Here is a 25,635-nt window from a genome sequence, read left to right on the forward strand (position 1 = left end):
GGCGTGGCCTGGGCTGGCGCTCGGAGCAGAGTTCCGAGGGTTCCGTGGCAGGACGTCCTCCCACTTGCCACCGAGAAACACGCGCGCACACACCAGCTACAGATGCCAACGTCAAGCCCAACGTCACACCAAACTCAAACCCCCACGAGGGCGTTTCAGCCCTGGGCAGCAGGTCAGCAGCACCGTCCAGAGGAAGACGGTCCAGCGATCGAGTCTAAATGCCAACCTGCACCGCCACGGGTGGGTCCAGGAGGTGGACACGCGTGCTCACTGCGTCATCTGTGCTTTTCTGTCCTCTAACTTCTCACGAGAGACAAGTGACAGTGTCAAGGGCAGTCAGAGTCGGGGATCCCTCTGAGGGAGCCAGGCAGCCCCCCAGCCTGACTCACGGGCCCCGAGAACAGGACACCCCTTACCCTCACCCCACAGGCTGAGGCCTCCTAGGGTCAGTTCACCAGAGAAGTTCTGGATTGGGGGGCGGGCAGGGGTGGGGGGCGGCCCAATGCTGCTGTCAGGTCCCCAGACACCAACGAAGCCACTGGCTGCTCCCAGCAGGGACCCTGCACGCCCCACGGGTGGGGTCGGCCCAGAACGGGGAAAGGTGTGGTCCTGCTCTCAAGGCAGCCCCTGGGAAGGTCTGAGGGAGGAGCCAGCCAGCAAAGAACATTCCAGAAGAAAGAACCGCTGTCTTCCCAAGCCCACAGGCGTGAGCTGAGCGTCAGGGAACCACAGAGCCGCTCAGGGTGGAGACGGGCTGGGGGGCCAGGAAGGAGCCCCTGCGAGGCAGGAGCCAGCGGACACCACTCACCACAGGTTTAATGATTTAATGACGACTCCCCAGCCTCACGGGCCGGCAACCTGTCTCGGGGAGTGACCGAGCCCTGCAGATGCCACTGGCAGCGGTGGGATGCTCTCAGGACGAGCCACTGCCCCACCCGCCGGCCTGGCCAGGCTGGCACAGCAGGTCCCCACAGAGCCACGCCAGGCCCCAAACTGTCCTTGTCTCCAGGGCCCAAGGGGGGGGGGGCAGGCACTGGGCCCCTCACGGGCGACTCCCCACGTGGCCCGCCTGCCCTCTGCCGCCTCGCCCAGAGCTCCTGCCACCTGACAAGGGCCCCGAGCACCCACAGGCGGCCTGTGGGGCTCTCCAGGCCCCGGCCCAGCAGGACCTGGGGCTGAGGGCCCCCGCTCTCTCCTGGGGATGGATGTGAGCGTGGCCTGCCCACTGCCGTGAGGCTCAGGCCCAGCACGGTCACTGTCACCAAACGCGGGCCAGGTGCCCTGGCCCTGACCCCAGTGGGAGGTGCTAGAGCCCCGTCAGGTCCACGATGGCTTTGATGAAGATGGCATCGTCGCGCACGTAGGAGTTCTTGGCCTCCATCTTGGAGACAGGGCAGAAGAGGGGGCAGCCGCTCGCAATGTTCATGTCACTGACTGGCCTCTGGAAAGAGGACGAGGTCACGTCGGGTCTGAAGGCGTCGATCACGTGCTCCCGGTTGTTCTGGTCAAGCAGCATGAGGGTCACCTAGGAGGAGAGTCCGAGGGACAGCGTGAGCCCGCCTGCCCCGCCGTCAGCCCCTTGGGGTGACTGTGCCCATTCTGACATTTTCTGTCCTCGGACACCTGGGCCCCGCGCCTGAGCCGAGCGCCACGGACCTGCACCCACTCCCGGGTTTGCTCAGTGCGCCCAGCACATCTGCACACCTGGCCACGCCAAGGACCAGCCCCTTCCCGAGGCCACCGTGCGCTCTGCTCTGCCCCAGCCCCGTTCTGTGCTGGCCTTGCCCCCAAGCCTCCCGTCGCTCCATCTCAGGGGCGCTCCCACCCCAGGAAGGCCCGCCCTTTGACACGGGCTCTCCCGGGTGGGCAGCATCTCGCTGTGGGCAAGTGGCTGTGGAAGCTGGTGCTACCAGAACGCTCGGCAACAGCGCCACGTGCACGCCCGAGGCCAGGAGCCCGGGCCCACAGCAGCACGAGGCAGCTCGCACACCTTTTGGTTGAAGGGCCAGCGCAGGAGGGCGTCATGGGGGCCCTTCATCACCACGAAGAAGAGGGACAGGTGTGTGCCGCGCCCCGTGCCGTCCCCGTTCAGGTACACACGCAGGCACATCTTGTAGCCGTACCTGCTGGTGTAGAAGGCTGCAGGGTTGGGGGGTGAGTAGGGGTGAGGCGGGGGCAAGGCCCACCCACCGCCTCCCTGGGGACAGACAGGACAGACGTCACCGCCCCGCACACGGCGCTCCAGGAGACCCACACGGGGTGGAAGGGGCAGGAGGGCAGCCTGCAGTGGGGCGTGGGGTGCACACAGGAGCAGGCCTGGCTGGGGAGTCCCTCCTGGTGGCCACGCTGAGAGGCGTGAGGGACTGCAGGGGGCAAGGAGCCCAGTGTGGGGGCGGGGCTCCCACCACAGGAGTACTTGTCACTGGCGCCTGCTCTCAGGGAGGCACAGCGGCTCCTGGCCTCGGCGGGACGGGACAGACTCAAGGGGGGCGGGGTTGAGGGGGAGGACGGGGGACACAGCAGCAGTAGCAGCAGCCGGAGCACAAGTTCCAGACGGCACCTGGCGAGAAGATGGCAGGGGTGCGGCCGGCCACAGCCTCCTGGCGCTTCCTGGCGAAGTCGGAGATCTTCCAGACGAACACGCCGTCGAAGGTGGAAGCCTCCATCTCATGCACCTTCTGCTCCAGGTCGGCCATTGCCAGGTCCTTCAGGCCGATGCTCCTCTCCAGCTGCTGCACCTGGGGGCACAGGGAGCCCATGAGGACGTGGGGACCGTGGGCCTGTCCCCCTGCTCCCTGGGGGCCCGCTTTCACCTCCCAGGAAGGGGCTATGAAGTCAGCCATGCCCACCTCTCCCAGCTCCGTGCTCCTGAGGCTGCCCTGGCCAGCCTTTCCGTTCGGCTCCGCCCCATGAGCCCCCTGGCGCCCGGCCCGAAGGGGAAGGCTGTCCTGACAGAGTGGAGGACCCGTTCACGGCCCCTCCGCCCCCGTCGGTCAGCAGTGAACAGGGTCAGGAAGGGCTCTGCAGAGGCCAAGGCCGAGCTGGAGGTGGAGGTGCTGTCCCACAGTCCTGGCTTTGAGGACAGCCCGGCCCAGCACACACCTTATTACTCAGGGCTTTGATCCTGTCCTGGTCCAGCCGGTGCTGCCGGCCACAGGCCTCGGCCGTCATGGCCACCCGCTCCACCTCCCGGTTCAGCACGCAGACGATGTTCTCGAATGTGGCCGTCTTCTTCTCCAGGGCCTCGCACCGCTGCAGCAGCTCCAGCGCCTTGGGCACCTCGCAGCCGCCCGCCTCGCCGGGGCCCAGGGCCGGGCGCTTGGCCTCCAGCAGCACGCGCAGCAGCAGAGTCAGGTGCTCGCGGAGCCGCTGCAGTTCGTGCTCTTGCTGCTTCTCGCTCTCCACCTGCGGAGACAGAGCCCAGGGAGCTGGCTCGCCGCCCCGCCCCCGACCGCACCGCCCCGCCCCGACCGCACCGCTCCGCCCCGACCGCCCGCAGCACCGCTCTTAGAGCACAGAGGCGACGACATAGGTCAGTGACCTTTCCCGCTGTTTGCCTGTCTCGTTTCACGTGTCCCTGTCAGAAGCCAGTCGCTGGCTTAGACTGAAAGTGACAGGGAAGGGCACTCCATTGACAGAGCCGCCCGTCACCAAGCTGTTCTGTCCAGCGCACGGATCTCTCTGCAGCCAGCTCCCTTCCAACCTCCACGACCCGCTCCAGCATGTCCGACCCCTCCACGCATCTCCAGTAGAAACAAGAAACTGCAGGCGAGGCCCCACCCCAGGGAGCAGCTGAGGCGCTCCGACAGGTGCTCCAGGGACGGCTGGGCAGGACAATGCAGAGCCCTGTTGCTGTGCCGGGGCCAAGGTCTTGGCGCAGGCCCACGAGGTCAGTGCCACGCGCAACCTGAACAGGAACCCGACCCAGGCCATGTCCTCTGACCGCCGAGGGCCCAGCCCGGCAGGCCCACACCAAGGTGCACGGACAGCAGGCGGGCAGACAGACGGAGGGACGGAGGCACGGAGGCGGCGCTCTCCGTGTGCCATCCTCGGAAAAACACCTGGGAAATGCTGCCAGGCACCTACCACCGAGGAGCGGGCGCCAGGCCTGCCCGTCTCCAGGGGCCAGGCCCTCCGTTAGCTGGGGGGAGGCAGTCAGGGAAAGGAGAGCGAGGGGCCCTGGGAGCTGCAGAGACCGGCAGTGTGCCGTGTGCAGGGAGGAGGCGGGCGGGGCCCTGGGTGGGAGGAGGTCAGTGCTGGAGGTGGCCAGGCCAGACGAGGTCACAGGCAGCCGGGGCCGAGGTCACACAGGAAGAGCCATGTAGGCCGCAGAGGTGAGTTAGGGAGGCAGGGGAGGCGGGGAGGCAGGTGGGGTCCGGGACCCATTTGCGCCCAGGAAGAATGGAGGATCTTCACGCTCACTGGACGTGACAAGGGAGAGAAGAGAGTCCAGAGTGACCGCTGGCTGTCGGCCAGCGTGGCTGGGCGAACCAAGGTGCTCATTTTGGACGAGGAGCAGGACTGGAGTGTGGCCGAGGCCTGAGATGCCACTGGGTGTCGGGAGGCACAAGGTGAGGTGGCCAGGGCGGGGGCCACCAGGAGGAGATCAGCAGAGCAGCCTGGGGCCTGAGCCCGGGCACCTGAGGGCCAGGCAGCGGGGCAGGTGGAAGCGAACAAGAGGCCCCAGGGGGTCGCTGAAAACCGGTTCAGGAAGGTCACACCGTGTGGGAGATGGAGACTCGAGGGGGGCCTGGCTCACCATTTCAGGGCAGCCGACGTCGTGAAACCGGCAGGGCACTGGGCACTTGCCGCACGTCCTGTGGTGGTCCTGAAACTGCAAGGAGGTGACGTCAGACACTGCGCTTCGCGGCCGGGGCGGCGTGCACTCGGGTCTCCGGCCCACCCCACCCACCTCTTCACTCTTGTCTGACCAAAACCCATCAGCCCACTTCCAAAGCCAAGATGTACACACACACGCACACCCACACAGGCGCACACCCACACAGGTGCACACCCACAGAGGCACTCACACAGAGGCGCACTCACAGGCGCACTCACACACAGGCGCACACCCACAGAGGCGCACTCACAGGCGCACTCACACACAGGTGCACTCACACACAGGTGCACTCACACACAGGCGCACTCACACACAGGTGCACACCCACACAGGCGCACACTAACACACACAGACGCACACACGCACACACGTGCCCGTGGTGGCCATCACTGAGACAGGTGCAGCCTGGGCCAGCTCCTCAGGACGCTGTGGTGACCCGCTCCTGCGCCGTGGCCTGTGGGACGCAGGTGTCCGAGGCCGGGAAGGGGGCACCAGACATCGCAGTGGGGGGCTGGCGCAGGGCAGCACTGAGGCCCTCGGCGCGGACACAGAGCTCCGAGAGGCTGGCCGCACGGACGCCCAGCACCCGGACTCAGGAGGACAGACAGACTGACGTTCCCGTACGGAGCAGCCACAGGTCACCTAAGAGTGGCCCCTCCAGCACCATCCACCAGGGACCTGGGATGAGAAAACGGGACTTCGGAGCGGAAACGTCCCGACGCTGAATCACAATCAGCAACAGCAGGAGAAACCTTAACAGAGCCCCCCCCCCCGCCCCCCATCAAAACCACCACTAAGCAAAGTGGAAGGAAAGACAACTCCACCCCAACACACAGAGCTCCCCAACAGGAGACGGACCAAAACCTCCCGGGAAGCGGAGGAGCCGCGAAACCTTCGTCAAACGTAAGAGAAACCAACGCCAATGGACTTGAAGCGAGTGCTCAGCAGGCGCACGTGGGAGAAAGCAAACCCAACGCCCCAGGACACGGTTCTGACCCGTCACCAGGGCACAGCCGAGTCTGCCCGACCCTCAACGGCAGGTGCAGCCCTCCGACCACGGGCCGCCGGGCAGGCATCGGAGTGGACAAACCAGGGGTCCCTCTGACTTCTCTCAGCCCTTCTCCTGGTCTCTCTGGAGCCATGTGGTCATTTCTCAGAGCAGCTACAGGACCGTCTGTGTGGCAGAGCGGTCTTAAACCCGCACACGCAGAAGCAAACCAATGAAGGAAGAGGCACGCTGCCCCGCAGCCTGTCTGCCCAGACCCGCCGACCACCTCCAGAGCAGTGCGCCTGCGGTGCCGCCCTCAGGACTCCCGGCCGGACGACAGCCCTGTGCCCACATCGTAGGAGGACTTGCTGCAGCAGAGAGAGCTACCAATGTGGGAGATAACAGCCTGACGGTGACCAGGACGAGCCCCTGGTGAGTTTTCTCTTAAAGCCCAGCCAGGGTGCCTGCCACCGGCCGAGCCTGAGCCGCGGGACGGAGGGGCAGGGATGGGGGCGGCCGCCCTGCCCCCTCGAGCCTCAGGAACGGCTGCGCAGCCTGATTGTGTCCATTCCTGGAAGTTTAACAGAAGAGCGGCCACAGGCGATCTGACGCTCGTCCACAGGGGACCCCATAGGCCATCGCTTCTCCCTGGGCACCAGGTCCCCAGAGCTCGCAGCGCGGGCCCCTCGTGGCGAAGCGCACGCCACCTCGCCTGTCTCACAGGCGCCAGGTTCAACTTACTTTCTCGCGCGGGACCTTCTGGCCGCAGCCCTCGCAGGTCACGGGGAACTTGGGGCAGACCTCCTGGTGCGCCTGGGGGAGAAGTGGTCGGAGCGTTGGGGGGGCACGGCTGTGTCGATGCCGGACCAGGCCTGGCGCCGTCACGCTGCGCTTGGTGTCCTGTCCTCAGCGCAGGAGCCCGCGGCTCCCCAAGACCCGACCTGAGAGGTGGCACGGGCCACTGTGGGTCCTGCGGCGCCGCGGGGCCTCAGCTATCAGCACCTCCGCTCAGCGGGGGCTCTGCCTTCACGCCCAGCAGGCTCCCCACGGAGCACCCCGCCCAGGCCCCCCAGCGGGCGCCGCGGGCCTGCCACGCACCTTCACGTCGGCCCAGCAGCAGGCGGCCCGGCAGTGCTGGCAGCTGAGGCTCCTCTCGGGGCACTCCTGCTCCACGTGGCGCTCCTTCTCGCCGAGGCGGACCAGGCCTTTGCACGCCGGGCACTCGGTCAGCAGGAATGGGCAGAGTCCTTCGTGGCAGCTCTGGCAACAGAGGGAGCAAAGCGTCCGGAGGGCGCACGCGGGGCCCCGGCAGCCGTGCCGCACCGGGCCTGCCGCTGCCACCCCAGCTGTGGCTCCCGTCGACCCCACAGTGCCCACCTGCAAGGGCCACGCCCAGGCGCCAAGAACTGAAATCCCTCCGACACCTTTGCTCCAGGTCAAAGGTCAGAACCCATTCTCACTGGTGGCACCCACCCCACCCCCACGACGCCAAGAATGTCCCTCCCTGCCCCGACCACAGGGCACAGAGGCTCTGCTCCAAGGGACGTTCCGGGGCCCGGGAGCCTGGCCAGGGAGAGGGGCGCACGGGCCGCGACGGAGAAAGGCAGGAGCAGAGGGAGGCACCAGCGGGGGCAGCAGAGACACAGGGACGAAGGCGGCTGGGTGCCAGGTGGCCAGGACAGAAGGCAGGAGAGTGACCAGAACCAATGGCCGTGAGACGGGGCCACGGGGGGCAGAGCGAGAAGACACCTGGGAGCCCACTGCACACCGAGCCGGGAGCCCACCCTCCTGGAGCTGCGGTGCAGGGCGACAGGCAGGAAGGCCCCGGGCGTGTCCTAGGGAGGCAGGTCCCAGCCTGGGGCTCTCCGGGTGACTGGTGAGGAGCGGCCTGGGGGAGACCCAGGAGGAGCCAGAGCAGCGGGAGAAGGACAGGGAAGGAGGGGACAGGGCTCAGACCTGGGGAGTCAGGAACCGAGGGGACCCACATCAGCCCCACCTCGGATCGCTGCTCTGTTGCGAAGGAGCCAACAGGGAGATGGACACCGAGGTTCTGAGGGGCTTGGGAAGGCCACTCGGACGGAGGGGAGGGGGGCGGGGGGCAGGCAGGGCGGGACCTGGACGTGGGCTGGGAGCCAAGTGGGTCTGCCGAGGACCCGGAGCCTCGCAGGCCACAGGGAGCACAGGACAGCTCAGTCCTCCTGCTGGCTCGGCCCCAGCAGAACCTCCTACTCCCCTGGGCACGGGGCCTCTGGTCTGTGGATCGCCTGCCCTGCCAGCTCTGGGGGCAGGGCCCCGCCTGGGCCCCACTGAGCACGCAGCGTCACTGCAAAGACCTGGCACAGCAGCCACGGTCGGGAACGCCGCTCCCCCAGAGGCCCCTGTGCTCTCAGCAAGCTAGCTCCTGGCCCGGGGCATGGCTCCGTGGTTGAGTGTCGGCCGCTGAACCGGGAGGCCACGGTTTAATTCCCAGGCAGGCACAGTGGGAGGCACGCAGGAGGTGCCCATCAATGATTCTCTCCCATCATCGATGCTTCTATCGCTTTCCCTCTCCCTGCCTCTCCGAAATCAATAAAAACATTAAAAATGGGAAGAGAAACTCCGGGGGGACGTGGGCCCTGCACACGGGGACGAGGGCACCCAGGCCACCGTGGGCGGCACTGCCCACCGCCCCCGGGTCCGTCTCTGCAGCAGGGACCCACCCACCACGGCACGGGCCAACAGGCTTCATCAGCTCCCAGCCCAGAGACCTTCCGGGAAGCACACGCCAGAGAAAGCAACGTTTACTCAACCGGGATCCCAACGAGACGTCCGGGCAGGGCAGAGGTGGAGCGCCCGGCCCGCTCTCCTCCCCTTGGGCGCGGTCTCCCCAGCGTACCCTCTCTGGGCCCCGCGCCCCGGAGCCCTGGCCGTGCAGGTCCATGCACCCGAGCACCCAGCAGGCTGCACCAACACCTCACTGAGCTCTTGGGAGACACGAGACGTCATCACAGAGGAGAACAGTCCAGGCCACACAGGGTCCCCCGCCTTCCCACCTTCCACCTGGGGCACCCGAGCATCTCAGCGCCGCCCCGTCCGGAGCAGCCCGAGGGCAGCCGTGCGGCCGTCAGCACCACGTCAAAGGCCACGGCCAGCGAGTGCCCCAGAGCAGACTGCCTCCCACATGACCAGGCCCAGCGCGCAGGGACTTTCCAGAGCCGGGCAGCCAGGGACTTTCCAGCCGCACGCCTGCCGGCCGTGGCAGGATCCCAGGACTGGCTGCGGCCCTGCCCGCCCAGGCGCCCAGGAACCATCGCCCACACCACGGGCCTGGAGGGGCAGAAACCCCAGAGGAATCAGTGGGGGTTAGCCCCCCTGTCCCCAGGGATCTCCGCCTCTCAAAGGCAGCACGGCACCCCGAGTTCCTGCCCTCCCAGGAGACCCTGACCCCGAGGCCTGGATGCCCGGGCAGTGACAGCCGAGGGTCGGGCGCAGCAACATCCCCCGTCTGTGCAGATGCACCCAGTGGCCTCTGGGCAGCCGAACCCCGTCCACAGGCAGACCTCTCTCCCCCAGAAGGCAAGGGTGCGGGGAGCCCAGAGCTGCTCCGCTCCCGGCCCCGGCGCATCTCCTCCCCTGCACCCAGAACGCCTCTGGCAGAACACGGCGGAGCCCGAAGACCATGTCAGCGGCCGTAGAGGACGCACTGCCGCACACGCCGGAAGCAGAAGGGAGAGCCCCCCAGGAACAGGCTCCCAAGAGCTCCGACAGCCGCCGCCCCGCCCGTCCACACCGGGTGGCTCAGTCCCAGTCTGCCTGTGGCCTGGGGAGCCCTGGCAGGGGCTCACCTAACCATGGAGACCTGGGTTCCACACAAATAGCCCAGCCTTGCCAACGGGGGCTGCCCTGGTGGCACCAAGGCCTGTCCACTCTCAGACCACACCCCGCCCCAGCCCCTGGCCGCCACTGCACTTCCTGAGCCAGCCTCCTGCAGGGCCCTAGGCCTCTGTGTCTGCTCGTCTCGCTGAGCCAATGTCCCCCAGGTCCGCCCACACTGCAGCCTGGGCTAGGACACCCCTCCTTCCTATGGCTGACCAGTGTTCCGTGGTGTGGATACGCCACCTCAGCTGGCGGACACTTGGCCACCTGACCCTTGTGTACAACCCTGTGAGATGTCGCTGGAAAGGGCGTCCTTAAGAGAGGGAACCAGGCCCTGGCCAGCAGCTCAGTGGTTAGAGTGTCAGCCTGAGGGTCGCAGGTTCGATCCCTGATCCAGGGCACGAACCTGGGATGCAGGTTCATGCCTGGCCCCAGTCAGGGCTCGTGTGGGAGGCAACCAACCAATGTATTTCTCTCACATCAATGTTTCTCTCTCTCTCCCTCTCTCTTCCACTCTCGCTCTCTAAAAAAGAGGAAAAAACATCCTCAGGTGAGAATTAACAACAACAACAAAAACAGAGAGAGGGAACGAGGCACCTGGGTGACCTCGGCACCTCTCGCCTCCACGCCCATCACACTGAACCCCACACGCTGACACAGACACAGGCACCTCACGGCAGAGGCCGGCCTGGGGACACGCACCCTGCACGCCCGTCACAGGCCAGGTGCCTCCGTGACCCCAGCACAAATGTGCAGGCGACTTCTGCAGTTTCCAACGTCAGCACAATTCAGAGTAAGAACGCGTTTGTCTGGAGACGCAACAGAGAAGTCCCACCAGCAAGAGCTGGTTTCCTGCACGTTCAGCACACGCTGCAGCGGCTTTTGGGCAGCACATGCCCCCCGCCACACCCCGTGGTAGGGGCTGCACCCATCCCACTGACTAGGAAACTGAGGCCACGCCGCCGGGGCTCCGAGGAAGGGTCGGCACCGTGCGACTGGATACTAAGTGGGCACATTAGAAGCGCCAGCTGCCTCTCTCACGCACGTCCGACAGATAAACGCGGCAGCGTCACGCAGCCCCACCTGGCGCCACTGTGGGCAGGGCTGCCTCCCGGGGGCTGGGCCGCGGGCAGGCCTACCTCGTACTCTTTGAGGGTCCCCTTCCAGGCGCAGCCGTCGTTGGAGCAGACGGCGGGCAGGCTCTCCACCTCCCTGCGGGCAGCATTGTCGGGGAAAGCCTGGGGAGACAGCGACCCTGTGTGAGCCGTCCGCAGCCGGCCCCACGGAACCAGGCCCCTGCTCGCAGCCTGTCCAAACGAGCCGCACAACAGCGGGCACTTCCAGCTGCTGAGGCGCACCCGCCACTGGTGCTGCCAAAGGGAAGGCAACGTGTATTCTGTTCACTTGGGTGTTTCTAGCCTCCAGACTCCACTTACCGAACTGCTCTCTAGAATGGAAATGCCTTCTTCGTATATGCCCTCGTGCACACAGGCAGCACAGTTCTGGGGCCCGGAGCTGGGGGAGAGGGGGTGCTGCGTGAGACCCGCTGCCAAGGACAGGCGGCGTCTGCCAGCCCACACCGCTCAGCACGTCCGCACCGTCCCCAAGTCAGCGACAAGCACACCCCAACGTGATGGTCAAACGTTCAGGACGTGAGAAGATCTGCTCCTGTGATGGTCACCCCCAAGGTGAACGAGGCGCGCCCACTCAGAGGCAGACACCGGAGCAGGTGTGGGCCACCAGCCCGCCCCGTGCCACAGTGCCCTGCCTCGAGACTGCCGGCAGGCACGACACACCCACCGCCAGCCAGCGCTGCACCGGAGGGGTCCGTGCGAGGATGCCGGCAGAAACCACCCGCACCAACGCACGCTCACGTCCACCCCACACAGCACGCCCCGCTCGGCCCAGCCCAGCCTTGCAGGGTCTCCACTCCGCCCTCCTCTGCAGCGAACCTGTGCCGTCAACGAGGGTTCCCCGGGAGCACAGCCCGCCCGAGCCTCCCTGGCCGGCACAGCCCTGCAGCCACCGCCCCGGCCCCCCTCTGCCTGCCCGCTCCGCCCGCCCGCCTACCTGAGGATGCTGCTCAGACAGAAGGAGCAGTAGCGGTGGCCACACTGTGCCTGGAAGGGCCTGCGCAGGACGTTCTTACAGGCCGAGCACAGGTACTTGTCCTCCAGCTTGGTCCCCAGGAGGGTCTTGGAGAAGCCAGGCTGCAGCACGTCTAGGGAGCCGGGAGGGGTCACGCTGGCTGCAGCCATGGGAGTCGCGTCCCCCGAGAACGCCAAGCCCTGAGGAAGAACAGGCGTCGAGGCAGTCGAGAGGCACCCGACTCCGCAGTAACCCTCCGGGCACGCCGGCCTGGTGGGCAGGACTCTGACTGGTCAGGCTGACTGGTTGCAGCACGACTTTGACGCTCGAGAAACCATCCAGTCCCATCTGCCGCCACACACTCAGAAACCAGGGCTTAGCAAGTGTGGCGAACTGCCCACGCCACAGGGTTGGCACCCACATGCCCACCCCGCAGCGCCTCGGCCAGTGGGCTGTCCACCCCTGCCCACTAACGCGAGTGCTCGGCGGTGCCCCGCCTCCTGAGGGCCCCACACGAACTCCGCTGCTGCATGGCGGACGGCCTCTACAATAGGTCGTGCACCAGCCTGGCAGTGCCCAGAGGTGGCCACATTGTCCAGCGGCCTCTCCCATGCCCACCTGGTGCTACTCCTCCGCCCCTGCCAGCTGCCACTGCCCCTCTCACTCCAGCAGGCTTTGGGCAGGGGCACCCCCAGCACTCCGAGATCTGGAAGCCTCACATGGAACTCTGTCCAACACCCACAACATCAAAAGCCAAGGAAACGAGACTGTGCCCCTTGGAAGGGGCGGGTGCCCAGCCGGCCCTGAGCGGGGAACACTGTCCCCCAGGACAGCTCCACCCGGAGGACGGCTGCGGAGGAGAGCGCCCCTTCCGGCCGCGGCCCCAGGCAGGACCCCAGGCGTCAGGAAACAACGCCCCTTCCAGGAGGGGGACCTGCACAGAGCGGCCACGGCCATGTTCTGGGGCTGACCCCACAGGAAACAGCGACAGGTGGGGTGGCGTCGGGCAAAACCACTTTGAGACTCCGAGTTTGGACCTGGCACTTGAGGCCTCACACCCAGCGAACCCGGTGGCCCGGCCCGGCCTGCACGACTCCGCAGCCACCAACCGGGGCTGTGCCGAGGTCACTCAGCACACGGACACACTGGTCTCTCGCTCACTCGCTCGCAGGCCCCGTGCTGTCTGCACACAGGGCTGCCTGGGACCCTGGGCGATGACGGCCCGTCCCACGACAGGCGAGCTCGTCCTTCCCGCCCACGGGCAGACACCGAGGGCCAGCAGGTGGCCCTCAGAAGACACCTTTTGGCGGAGGGCCTACACCCAACGTAGTGACGCCAGAGGAAGGCCCCGCAGCCTCGTGGGGGTCCCAGGTGACCTGCCCCCCCCCCCCCCCCCGCACACGGGCACCAGGCCTCAGGGCACTCCTGCAGGACACACAGCCTTCCCCAAAACACGCTCCCGGCGCGAGTGCACTCCTCCCACCACAGCCTCGCCCTCTGCGGAAGGGCACTGCTGCCAGAGACAAAGCAGTGTTCACGGAGGACCTTCAGTCCGTGGCTCAAGGTCAGGCCATGCCACCCTGTGGAGGTGGGCACCGGGGCAGCAGCTACTTTGGGGTGCGACACTGGGAGGTGAAGTGTTTGTTTGGTCTTCTTCCCAGGTCCTGGCACAGAGCGCCCCAAGCCCTGGGGCTGCCTGTGTGCGGGGACAGAGGAGCACCTACCAGTCACAGCCCTTCCACCAGCCACCCAGCTCCCCGCGGAGAGGGCTGCAGATGCACTGATCCCCACGGCCAAGGAGGTGACCAGTCGTGCCTCCTGATGGAGCCCCACCAAAAGCCCACAGGACGGGGTTCAGAGAGCTTCCAGGTTGGGGAACACGTCTCAGTGCGGGGAGGGTGGTGTGCTGGAGCAGACGGGGAGCCCCCTCCCCTCCCCTGCACAGCTCCGTGTGGCAGTCCCTCGGCCTCTCCCTGCGGGAGCTCTGGACGGGCTGTTGGTGTCCAGGCACGGCAGGGCTGTCCCAGGCAAAGGAGCGGCGGGCACAGAGCACAGACTCCGTCACAGCGAGTGCCTTTGGGAGCTGCAGCCTCAGCGCTGAGTGGGGGTGAGGGGCTGGGGCTGGAGAGCGCTGCTCAGAGGCGTGAGAACGCTGTCTGCTGCGAGGGGAAGGCTTTTTAAACGTATGTGCGCTGCACTGACTTGGGAGGGGGAGGGAGGGGGAGGGAGGGGGAGGGAGGGGGAGGGAGGGGGAGGGAGGGGGAGGGAGAGAAACATCAGGCGCTGCCGCCTCTGCCTCCGCTGGGGATCAAGTCTGCAGCCTGGACATGCGCCCTGACCTCTTGGTGGGAGGTCGGGGCTCAACCACTGAGCCACACTAGCTAGGCTAGGAAAAGGCTTTAAGAAAAGCACTTCTTAGAACTGTGTTCGTTTGAAATTCAAGCAATAGTAACTTCTGTGCGTGTAAGTTATACTGCAACAAAGCTGTTTTCTTAAAAAAGAAAAACTTGAGCAACAACTCCGGGTTGGCTGGGACCTCCACCTGAAACCGTAACTCAGTCTGAGTTGCTGAGCACCGCCATTCTGCACGCCATTCTGCAGGTGACAAGGCCCCCCGCCCTCGCTGGGCGGAGCCAGGGCGGCCCACTCCCGGCTCTGCGAACAGCTGTCCTGGGATCTCCCTGGCGTCCAAGACGACCCTACTCGGACCAGCCAGCTCCGGCCCACTCCAGGCCCCGGTCCCGGGCAGCTGCCTCCACTCTGGATCCGCGTAGGAGGCCCTCACCACCCGCTCCGGCCTTATTCATCAGCGGTCTGCCGGCGTCCCCGAGGTGAGACCCAGAGAGAGACCGTCCAGGGCTGCAGGCTGACCTCAGGCCCCGACAGGCTCCTGGGTTAGGGACCAAGACCGCTCCCAGGTCAGCCCGCCAAGGGGGGGCTGGGGGGCAGAGGAAGGAGTGAGGGGCAGGCGGGAGGCGCGGGCGGGGGCCCTGGGGCCCACGGGACAGGCTGGGGGGCAGCGAAGGCAGAAGGCGGCCCCGCAGGTGCGGGCGCTGAGCGCTGCCCCAGGTTCGGGAGCTCGTCCACACGCCAACAGGTCGGAAGGCCCGGCTGCGGGCAGGAAGCGGGGACCCGGTGGGGGCAGGTGAGCCCACCCTGGGGTCAGGGAAGGAAGGGGTGAGACGCCCACAGGCCGCAGCGACGCTGGGGAAGAGGGGGTGCCGTGACCCCGCGTTGTGGACCCCGAGCCGTGACCCTCGCACCGTGACCACGCGTGGTGGACCCCAAGCCGTGACCCCGGGCCGTGGACCCCCGACCAGGCGCCCGCGGGCGTTCGCGAACTTTCCTGCGCCGACCCCGCTCCGACTTTCAGTTTCCGGTTCCCCCGCCCGGAGAAATCCCCTCAGGTCCGCGGGGCGGCGGCGAGCCTGCCTCCCCGCCCTGCCTCCCGGCGCCGCGCGCCCCCGCCCAGACCGCGACCCCCGACGTCGATCCCCGCGGTTCGACTCACCAACGGTCGCCGCGCGCCCGGAACTGCTCGCCCGCCCTGCCGCCGCCGCTACCGCCGCCGCCGCCGCCGCCGCGGACCCGCCCCCGCCTCCGACCCCTCCTGACGGACTGACAGAAGAGCCGATCAGGAACGCGCAGGGAGCCGCAGCGGGCTCTGATTGGTCAGATTTCACCCCCACCCTTCTTAGTGCCCGCCTTTCTGATGGACAGACAGAAGAGCCTACCAAGAGCACGGAGGGAGCCGCAGCGGGCGTCGATTGGTTGGCGCTGCCGTGACGTTACTTCATTCATTCCCTCCGGGGTTCCGAGCAGAGCCTGCCGGGCGCCCAGGCAGCTCTGTGTCGGTGGAGCTCCGTGCGCCCCGAGAGGACGGCAGGACAGGAGTCCCGCAGCAAGGCCTTCGCTGCTCTCACCTCCCGAGAACCTGGCGGAGTCCACGAAGGGTCAGGCTCAGGCCAAGGGCACCCTGGCGGCGCCTTCGCCTCCCCAACGCCCCGATCAGCGCAGGGCCCCGAGTGAGTTACGTTTGTAGAAAAAGCACGAAAAGGCTCCGCTCCCTTAAAGGGTCTGAAGGCGAAGAGGTCTCCTCTCGGGTAGGTTAGTGTCTGGAACTAAATAGTGGTGATGGCCCTGACCGGTGTGGCTCAGTGGATAGAGCGCCGGCCTGCAGACTCAAGGGTCCCAGGTTCGATTCCGATCAAGGGCATGTACCTTGGTTGCGGGCACATCCCCGGTGGGGAGTGTGCAGGAGGCAGCTGATCGATGTTTCTCTCTCATCCATGTTTCTAACTCTCTATCCCTCTCCCTTCCTCTCTGTAAAAAATCAGTAAAATATATTTTAAAAATAAATAGTGCTGATGGTTGCCCGACCTCACGAATGCACAAACAACACTAAATTGTATGGTTTCATAGTGAATTTTATATGAATTTTACCACCAATAAACCCAAAATGCACAAACTATGGTCTCCAGACACAGGGAAATGTGGAACACGCAAATGGAAGCATCTGGAAACAAGGCAGTGGTCTTGGCCAGAAAAAAAGGAGGGCGTGTTGACCTGTGGCCAGTACGTTTCTCTTGTGCCAAGGGAGACGCCAGACCAAACGGGCGGCCTCTACCTGAGCGCGGGCATCGCTGGCTACCCGGCAAACAGCGTCTCGTCTCGTACCAGCATCCGAAAAAGGGTTAGGGTTAGGGTTAGAGAACTGCCTTCTTCCTTTTGCGGAAAAGAACACGGAGACGCCGCGAGGTCAGAGGCCTTTGCCCCGGGTCACACAGCACACTCAGCCCCTCTGCTCCGGGGGACTCATCCGAAGCAAGTGCTGAAGGGTGGAACAAAGGCAAGAGCAGGCGGGCTTTGAAGTGACGTCATGTGAACAGTCCACACAGCGTGGGACGTGCTTGCCACACGCTGCGTATGTCAGGACTGGGTTTGCGGTCGGAATTTCCCTGGGAGATAGCAGCCCAGCCGCCCTGCCTCTCCTGCATGTTCCATGAACTCGAGGCTGGGCTGGCCACACGGAGCCGTGGAAACCTCCCGCCGACAGCCCGTGGCCCCGCGCGCTCTCCGGTGTGGGAACGTCTCCCCTTTGTGAGCCCACCACTGTGAACCCCCTGCAGGAAACGGTTCTTGTCGCAGAGAAGAGGTTCCGCTGCAAAATCAGGAAACTGTCCGCCGGCCTCTGCAGTGATGCCGGGAGGGTCACTCCTGCGGAGCAGGGGTCAGGCCGAGGGCCCTGCCCAGGCCCAGCGGGATCTCCTGAGCAAGGCCTCGCTCCGGGGAAGGCAGCCAGCCGCCTGCGGACGCCACGGAAACGACCCCAAAGGAAGGACCTGCCGGCGCTTCTAGCGTGGAAGCGCTTCTGCTTACCGTAAACGTGGCTGTTCTCGCAGGATTTTCACGCACGTGCGTATGTGTTTATTTTAACTTGACTCTGATGACAGGCCTGCCAGGTGAGTGGAGTTGAGAACCGAGGGAGAGGCCCTGACCAGGAAGTGCCGCCCCACCCCCGCCTGCCAGCTCTGAAGGGGTGACACCCCCAACCTGGCAAGCTGGAAAGGGGTGACTCACGCTGGCTGGCTCTCGGGGCAGCTCAGGGGATTCCCAGTCAGGTTCCTTCCTGCCAAAAAGAAAGCGAAACTCACAGCCCGCAGCCACCGCGGGGAGGAGCCGGGACGGCCCCATGCGGCCCTGGGAGGGGGCCAGGGCTGGGGGGTCTCAGGTCCGCAAGTGGCAGGGCGGGTTCGGGCCTAGGGCAGCTGTCCTCGCCTCAGTGCCCCCCCAGAGAAAGGCGTGGGCCTGGCTGCAGATCAGGGTCAAGGCCGTGTGGACACGGCTGCTGGGGCCTCCCCACGGGTGAGCAGACCACGGTGGGAGGGGGGCTGCCGCTGCCACCTCCTGCCTGGAGGCAAGCAGCCCGCCCCCTCTGCTGCCTCCGGAGCCCACCCTGCCTCGTCTGTTTTTCTGTCTCACCTTGGCATCTGTGCCCTGACAGGTAAGGCTCATACGGTGCTCACCTTACGTCCTTCACTCACTCGGGCCTTGGGGAGCACCGACACCAGCTTGCACAGGAGACAGGAAGGGTGATCTGGGTCCCCACTCAGGACCTGGACATGGGACACCCTGCATGTGCCCCACCTCGCCAAATACAACCCACTTCTCTGCCTAAAAGCTCCCCCCACCTGCTCATTTTTTCAGACATTTTAAGGTCAACCCCAGGCAGCCGCTTCTGAAAGAAGCCAGTTTCCCTCTGGCCCAGCTGTCATCTGAGGGCTGGGCCCGCCAGCTCTGCCCCAGAATTCCCCTGCACCCAGGCCAGCCAGCAGGGGCTCCCCCTCCCGCCTCCTCCGAGAGTACACCCCTCCCCTGAGACATCCCCTGAGGGAAGGAGAAGACACCGGGTGGGCCAAGCCACCCCACCAGCACCCCTGCTCTGGGACCAGGAGGTCACCTGGGACTGCAGGGAGGAGCTCGAGAGGCCCCGGGTGGGAGGGTGTGGGAGGGTTTCCCCGGGCCGGCAGGCTGGATGGGAGCCCAGCAGGAGAGCAAGGGCGCGCAGAGCTGGGAAGGACAGCTCCACGCCCAGTTGCAGCCTCTGTGCGCTGGGAAGGACACGCAGTGATAGAAGTAGGGGACGTGTTCCCTGCTCACCATCCGGCGCTTTTTGAAACCACTGACGGCATCACCTGTTCAGACCACGTCTGTGCGTAGCACAGAGGGCACTTGGGGAAGCTCTGGACGACGCAGAAGTACCAAGAAGAAAGCAGAGATCGCCCCACATTCCCTCACCCACAGACGAGCTCGGCCAGGATTCCCAACCAGTTTAACACCCACCTCCCTTCAGGCCACCTCAGAACACAAAGGCCATCCCACACCCAGGGCCGGAGGCCAGGCAACCACCTCCCACACAGAACTGAAGCTTCCCAGGCGGTCCCCACCTCTGCTGCATGGGGGCCTGGCCAAAGCGCCTTTGCACCAGCCAGGCCCTCACCTGGACCAGCCCCGCCCCCCCCCCCCCCCCCCGCTCCTCCAGGTGACTAGAACCGGTTTGTGTGCCTGTGTCCTTCCCCAGATGTGGGTCCCTGAGGGCAGCGTCCTTTGGGGCCTCATTCTGGGCTCCTTCTCATTTGGATGGAGAACCAGGGGCCCCTGACTCCTCCGTGGCACAGCGGCGGGTCCGCGCGCGCCATCTGCCGGCTGAGGCTAGAACTGCCGGCAAACCCCGGCGCGGGCACCGCGCCCCTGCCTGCTCACTGCAAAATTCTTCCAGTCACGCAACGTGCCAAATTGTGAGTGGACTCAGTTCTCGCCACCCCGGGGCAGAATGAAATCCGTCCCCTCTGAGGAAAGTAGCCCGTGAGGCAGGATATAGGATCTGATGCTCCTTGTAACTGTTTTTCTCTTTGGGTGGGGTTGCCCTTATCGGAACTCCTGTATTTGTGCAGCAAACACCTACCTACCTGTAGGCATGCTCCCGTGAGCACTTGGTGCAAAGCCCCGAGTATTTACCCAAACCAGGGCCAACACTAACAGTCAGATGCCAATGTAATCAAACACGCTAGAGAAGTGTGTTCTTTCCATCATACCATCTGCAGTCATGATGTGCGCATTCAAAGGGAACACAGCCAAAAACATAAGCAAAAGCACTAGACACGCATCTGTTAATCCACACAGATGTCATTTTTCTAAACGTTGTGGTATTTGTGGCACTTGTCAGGTGTTTTATTAAAAAATATATTTTATTGATTTTTTTAAAATATATTTTATTGATTTTTTACAGAGAGGAAGAGAGAGGAATAGAGAGTTAGAAACATCGATGAGAGAGAGACATCGATCAGCTGCCTCCTGCACGCCCCCTACTGGGGATGTGCCCGCAACCAAGGTACATGCCCTTGACCGGAATCAAACCTGGGACCCCTCAGTCCGCAGGCGGATGCTCTATCCACTGAGACAAACCGGTTAGGGCAGGTTTTTTTTAAAAATGTATAATTTGTCCTGTTATGCAAAACTATCGTAAAACAACCCTCGCAGGTTTGACTCTGGATAGATCGACGGCCTGCGGACTCAAAAGTCCCGGGTTTGATTCCCATCAAAAGCACATGCCTGGGGTGCGGGCTCGATCCCCAGTAGGGGGCGTGCAGGAGGCAGCTATGATCCACAATTGCCTCTCATCATTGATGTTTCTCTCTCTCTCCCTCTCTGAAATCAATGAAAATAAAAATTTAAAAAAACGAGTAACTAAGATATTACAGCATTGTTGTAAAATATATACATTTTACAAAATATTATACAAAAGTATTTATTTTTCTAAGTTTGGTTTGATAATTTTCCGTTTCTTATCTTAAAGAGGGTCCTACCCTAAATTACGTATGTCCAACGCCTCTGCATCACGTGAGCACAATTCTAGGAAAATACAACTTGGACGTGCATGCAGGCTGGCAAAGGGAAGCATGAAGCAGAAACTAAGTCCAACAACAGAAAAACGGATGCGCATCCATTTCCCAGGCCAGTTTGTGGGCGGACATCCGAACCTCCTGCCTGCACTGGGCCCGTCCCCAAAGGTACGACCCGGGAGCTGCCAGCCCCCCCCCCAGTTTGCCCAAAGGCCGAGTCCTCCCTCGGCTCATCACCCCTCCTTCCCAGGCCCCGCCTCTCCGAAATGTGGCCGCCCCTCTCGCGCGCCCCCTCGTCTCTCCCTGCGCATAGCCCCCGCCGCACCCTTCTTTCTCCCGTGGCCCCCGTCTCCCTTCCCCATACCCGCGCCCCCTCCTCTACATGAGTCCGTCTTCTCACTGCCCCGGCCTGGCGCACAGCACCTCCAACCCACCCCTCCGCGCCCCTTTCCCCGCCTCCCTGCGGTCACTCCCGCCCCCTCTGCACCAAGACAACTGCCCTCCGCGCCCCCTCTCCGCCCCCTCCGCGCCCCCTTGTGCACACTCGGCCCTGCTGTCGTCTCCTCCCCACCCCCTCGCGGCCCCTCTACCCCGCCCCTGCTCCCTGCGCGCCCCGTTGCGCTCACTCCTGCCCCTCCGCTTCCCGGACCGCGCCCACCTCGCGCCCCCTCCGCGCCCCCTCCCCGCCCCCTCCGCGCCCCCTTGCGCTCACTCCGGCCCCCTCCGCTACCTGACGTCACCACCCCCACGTCGCGCCCCGCCCCCCGCAGTTCTTCAAATGAGCCGGGCTCAGATTGGTCCCGAGCCACAGGAAGTGCCCGCCCCTCCGGGCTTCCGACCAATGGGAGGTGGGGGCGGGGCCGCGGACGGCGCCGGAAGCGGTCTAGCGCAGAGGCGACGTCGCGCCGCAGGGTCTCGAGCAGCTGCCGCCGAGCCGCCGTCAGGACCGCTGACCCGCCCGCCGCCATGGCCGAGAGCGACTGGGACACGGTGACGGTGCTGCGCAAGAAGGGCCCCACGGCCGCGCAGGCCAAGTCCAAGCAGGTGAGGCCCCGCGCGACCTCAGGGCCCGGGAGCGGCCGGCGGGCCGATGCGGGGCTGACGCGGGGTCGGGGGCCGCGGTCAGGGGCTCAGGTAGGGAAGGGGCGGGGGACGGGGCAATGGAGATGGCCCGTCAGGGACGGTCCGCGCGGACTTGGGGGGCTCCAGGATGAGGACAGAGGCAGAAGGCAGGACTGGAGGACGGTCCGCGATAGTGGGTGGGGGATGGGACGGAACGGGACCAAGGGGCTGGGACCCGGGGGGGAGGTGGGGGGGCAGGAACGGGGGTGGGGGGGGCAGGAACGGGGGGGCGGGGAGGTGGAGGGGCAGGAACGGGGGTGTGGGGGGGTGGAGGGGCGGGAACGGGGCGGGGGGGGCAGGGTGGTGGAGGAGCTGGAATGAGGACGGCGGGGTCTTGCGGGGATGGGCGCGTGAGGGTGGGGTTTTCGGGCCAGTGATACAGGCCTGGGGTGACGCCGGGCAAGGTCCGGAGGCCTTTAGACATGTGGGTGTGGACAGGGACAGCGAAGATGAGGCGGAGGGCCGAGGACAGGGTCAGAGTTGGGGGGAGGGCTTGGTGGGAACAGGGGGTGGGGCATGGCTAGGGGGCGGGGACGGGTGGGATGGGACAGGGGCGGGATTGGAGCTCCCCCCCCCCCCAGTCTGCTCAGTCCGATGGTGCCGGTGTCACCCGCCCAGCACCCTGCACGCTGCCTGGGGACTCAGCGCGCAGGTGCCCCAGCTACCCCGCCTGCACGTGCAGATGAGCCCTGAGGGCTGCCCGGAGGCAGCGGGTCCCCAGCCTGGAGCCTGGCTAGCTGTCCGGGCGGGGCGGGGCGGGGCTGGGCCTGGGCCAGGACTCTTTGGCCTGCCCCCGGGGCTGGCTGCGCAGTCACAACCAAATGCGCTTTTTTTTTTTTCCAAAGGAAACTAAGGGCCACAGCAGCAGTCACGAGAACAGCGCCTGTAAACCCACCCACTTAGGAGCGCCCGCAGCCACTTTGAAGTGTTGGCTCCCAGGGCTATGCTCTCGTTGGGGCCACAGATGGGGGGGGGGTTGCTCCCGTGGGTGGTGCTTGGGGTAGGTGCCCCGAGGAAGGCCAGACCAGACGGCCTTCTGGGGCAGGAGCAGGAGCCGCCGCCAGCCTGCCTGCGGCGTGAACCTCTAGGAGGAGACTGGGAGGCTGTCTCGGCGGCAGCCGGGAGGGAGCGGCCGGTGGGAGCAGCTGAGTGAGGCGCCAGGGTGCTTGGCGGAAGGGGATTGTGCCTGAGGAGCCGGGGTTGAAAGCCCAGCACTGCCCCGGTGTCGGTGGGGGCGAGAGGCTGCCGGTTGGACTCCTGGTCGGGATGCATGGCCGGTAGCAGGCTGGACCCCCAGGGGGTGTGTGGGTGATAGATTGTTTCACGCTCTCGCGTCAGTGTTTCTTTCCCCTCTCCCTCTCTCTCAAGGTCAATAAAAACCTAAACAAAGAGAAAGCCCCCGGCGCTGATGTCAGCCCTTGGGAGAGCCTGGGTGGTGCCACGCTCACGGCCTGCCCGGCTCACAGCAGCTGAGCTGGCGCTGCCCGAGCTGGCTGTGTTTGGTGTTTGTCAGTCCGCACCTGAAGGTGTTTTTCCCGCTGATTTTTAGAGAGGGGGAAGGGAAGGGAAGAGACAGATGTCGATTGGCTGCCTCCCTCGTGGGGCCAGGGATTGAGCCCGCAACCAAATTATGTGCTCTTGGCTGGAGTCGAACTCACAACCCTTCAGCTTGTGGGCTGGAGCAAAACCAGCCAGGGTGAAAGCTAATATTTTAAAAGTTGATTTTAGAGCGAGAGGAAGGGGGAGAGAGAGACGTTGATTTGTCCCACCCTCCTACGCATTCACTGGTTGGCTCTTGTGTGTGCTCTGACTGGGGATCGAACCCACAACCTTGGAGTATCAGGACAGCGCTGTAACCAGCGGGGCTGCCGGCCACGGCTCCAATGTTAATTTTTTTTTTTTTAATATATTCTATTGATTTTTACAGAGAGGAAGGGAGAGGGATAGGGAGTTAGAAACATGGAGGAGAGAGAAACAGTGATCAGCTGCCTCCTGCACACCTCCCACTGGGGATGTGCCCGCAACCAAGATACATGCCCTGGACCGGAATCGAACCTGGGACCCTTCAGTCCACAGGCCGACACTCTATCCATTGAGCCACACCGGTCAGGGCTCCAATGTTAATTTTGACCAAAAAACATTTCCTGATTTCCTAGGCCATCTTAGCAGCCCAGAGACGAGGAGAAGATGTGGAGACTTCCAAGAAATGTAGGTACCGATGCGTCCGCTCCCAGCATGGGCTTGGTGGCGGGCCATCTCTGCAGACATGCGAAGTGCCCCGGGGGTCAGGATGCCCGCTGGCAGCCGAAGCCGCTGTGGGCTGGGGGCATCTGGAATCTCACCCAAGCAGCTGTGGGTGGCAGAGATCGGGAGGCTATGCTGTCCACTCCCCCCGCTGGGAGAAAGTTCTGGAATCTGCTCTTAAGCCTGTGCAGTTGCCATGATTGGACGGCCTGGCTTCCCAAGTCACTTGGGCGCGCAGGCGGACGCCCCCACCGTCGTGCCTGGTTCGTGTCCTGAAACGCCTTTCCCTCGTGTTGGTGCAAACCCCTCTCTCCCGCCCCCCTCGGTTCCCACCGCTCAGGGGCTGCTGGTCAGAACAAGCAGCACTCGATCACCAAGAACACGGCCAAGCTGGACCGGGAGACGGAGGAGCTGCACCACGACCGGGTGACCCTGGAGGTGGGCAAGGTCATCCAGCAGGGCCGGCAGAGCAAGGGGCTGACGCAGAAGGACCTGGCGACCGTGAGTGGCGGCCCTCCTCCAGGCTGTGGTGGGCGGGGGCTCTGCCCGCCTGGGGACTTAGGAGGCTGTAGCTGGCCTTGGCCCCCGCAGGCCTCTGGGGAAGCCACGTGGGGCCCCGTGGAACTTTCTCTCGCGAGTGACCCAGGGCATCTGGGAGCGGCTCCACTAAGGCCCTCGGCCCCTCGCTGCCACGGAAGGTGGTGCCCCAGCCCCTCCACGTGTGTCCTAGTTACCAAACTGACGTGTACGAAACACGTTTTCTCTAGAAAATCAACGAAAAGCCACAGGTCATCGCGGATTACGAGAGCGGACGGGCCATTCCTAACAACCAGGTTCTGGGCAAAATCGAGAGAGCCATCGGTGAGTGTCCTGCGGCTTGGGGGTGACCAGGCGCCAGGGCTGCCCCTTCCGGGGGTGGGTCAGGTGGGACGCAGGAAGCCCCGGCTTTAGGAAAGTTCCCGAGTGAGCTGTGTGGTTTCCTCCCCGCACATTTCCCCACCGGCCCCACCCCCACCCCCCAAGTCTGGGGTCCTCGTGGCTCCTGCCCTGCCCACTCGCAGGTTCTCCACACGTCCCCAGGGGTGTCAGCCTGAAGCCCGGGCACAGAGCTCCCGTCCTGGGGAGGGAAGGGGTGTCTGCTCTGGGTCGAGGTGCCAGCAGCTCCGAGAGCCCAGCCCGGAGTGGGACTGCCATCCCCAGTCCCTCTCCCTCCCTCCCGCTCCCTGTCTCCTGTCTCCTGGCTGTGGGGAAGGGAGCGAGTGCTCATGGCCAGAGGGTGCCCGCTGCCCCCTTGGGACGTGGTGGGAACACGGGGGCTGCTCTGTCCTCTGAAGTTCCCGGCGGGAGCTGCGAGGTCAGCGGGTCCCGTCTCCTTCAGGCCTCAAGCTCCGGGGGAAGGACGTTGGGAAGCCGATTGAGAAGGGGCCCAGGGCGAAATGAGCACAAAGCCTCGAGGTCAGTGCGTTCCGGCTGATGGTGTCTGGCGGTTCCCCGGGACCCCCAGTGCCAGCGTGGCCTCCTCACGCGCCGAGCGGAACACGGGTGTCAGCCTGCCTGGGACCCCCACCCAACCTGCTGTAAACAAAGCCTTGCAAAGTGTTAGCTTCTCCTGTTGTGTTTCCTCCCTACCCCCACCCTCAGCGAGTGCAGACCCACCACCCTCTCCCCAGGTGTCGGCCACGTGGGCACGGCTCCCGGGGGAGCTGAGGGGGCCTCACGGCGGTGCGGGGCCGGGCCAGTCCAGCCCGCAGAGGGAAGACGCCCGTCTGGCTGCTAGAGACGCTAATAAACTAATAAACATTCGCTGCCCTTCCTGCTGGTGTGAGCATCTGTCCCACCGGGGCCCCGCCCACTGCACCTCTGCTCCCTCTTAGCCCACGGTGTGGGAGGGGCTTGTTTCATGTCGGGCTGTGGGGGTGCCTGAGGGGCTGTGAATGTTAGTGGGTGTTGGCTGGCCTGTTGGCACCAGGCCCCACCCTCCCCTGGCCCGAGTCCCTGGCCACACCCTTCCCTATCGTCCTGTGGGCCCAGCGGCCAGGGGAGCAGGCCAGAGGGTTGCACCTGGCCGTCACCCTTCCAGGCCCAGATGGGACAGT

The 25,635-nt window shown here is 64.9% G+C and overlaps 2 protein-coding genes across 3 annotated transcripts; one reads left to right on the forward strand and one right to left on the reverse strand.

Moving 5' to 3' along the window:
* Positions 1-804: 804 nt before the first annotated feature.
* TRAF2 (TNF receptor associated factor 2) lies at positions 805-15,367 on the reverse strand. Of its 2 annotated transcripts, XM_080667882.1 has the most exons (11): positions 15,283-15,367; positions 11,754-11,971; positions 11,120-11,198; positions 10,823-10,921; positions 6,927-7,088; positions 6,570-6,641; positions 4,760-4,834; positions 3,103-3,405; positions 2,561-2,738; positions 1,991-2,139; positions 805-1,525 (listed from the first exon to the last, which is right to left on the reverse strand). In XM_080667882.1, the coding sequence occupies exons 2-11, from the start codon at positions 11,939-11,941 to the stop codon at positions 1,307-1,309; spliced, it is 1,524 nt and encodes a 507-aa protein (XP_080524008.1). In that variant the 5' UTR covers positions 11,942-11,971; positions 15,283-15,367; the 3' UTR covers positions 805-1,306. The 2 variants fall into 2 exon arrangements, with proteins under 2 accessions (XP_080524008.1, XP_080524009.1); XM_080667883.1 differs by lacking the exon at positions 15,283-15,367 and having other exon boundaries at positions 11,754-12,066.
* Positions 15,368-21,014: 5,647 nt separating this feature from the next.
* On the forward strand, positions 21,015-25,355 carry EDF1 (endothelial differentiation related factor 1; the record flags this gene model as incomplete). Its single annotated transcript, XM_080671427.1, is given in 7 exon segments — positions 21,015-21,065; positions 21,067-21,114; positions 21,116-21,217; positions 23,452-23,503; positions 23,880-24,040; positions 24,307-24,400; positions 24,918-25,355. Coding segments are annotated over 7 exon segments (570 nt in total). The 3' UTR covers positions 24,980-25,355.
* Positions 25,356-25,635: the final 280 nt, after the last annotated feature.

Source organism: Plecotus auritus, assembly GCF_963455305.1.
Source record: "Plecotus auritus genome assembly, chromosome: 5".
In the NCBI taxonomy this organism is placed as follows: domain Eukaryota; kingdom Metazoa; phylum Chordata; class Mammalia; order Chiroptera; family Vespertilionidae; genus Plecotus; species Plecotus auritus.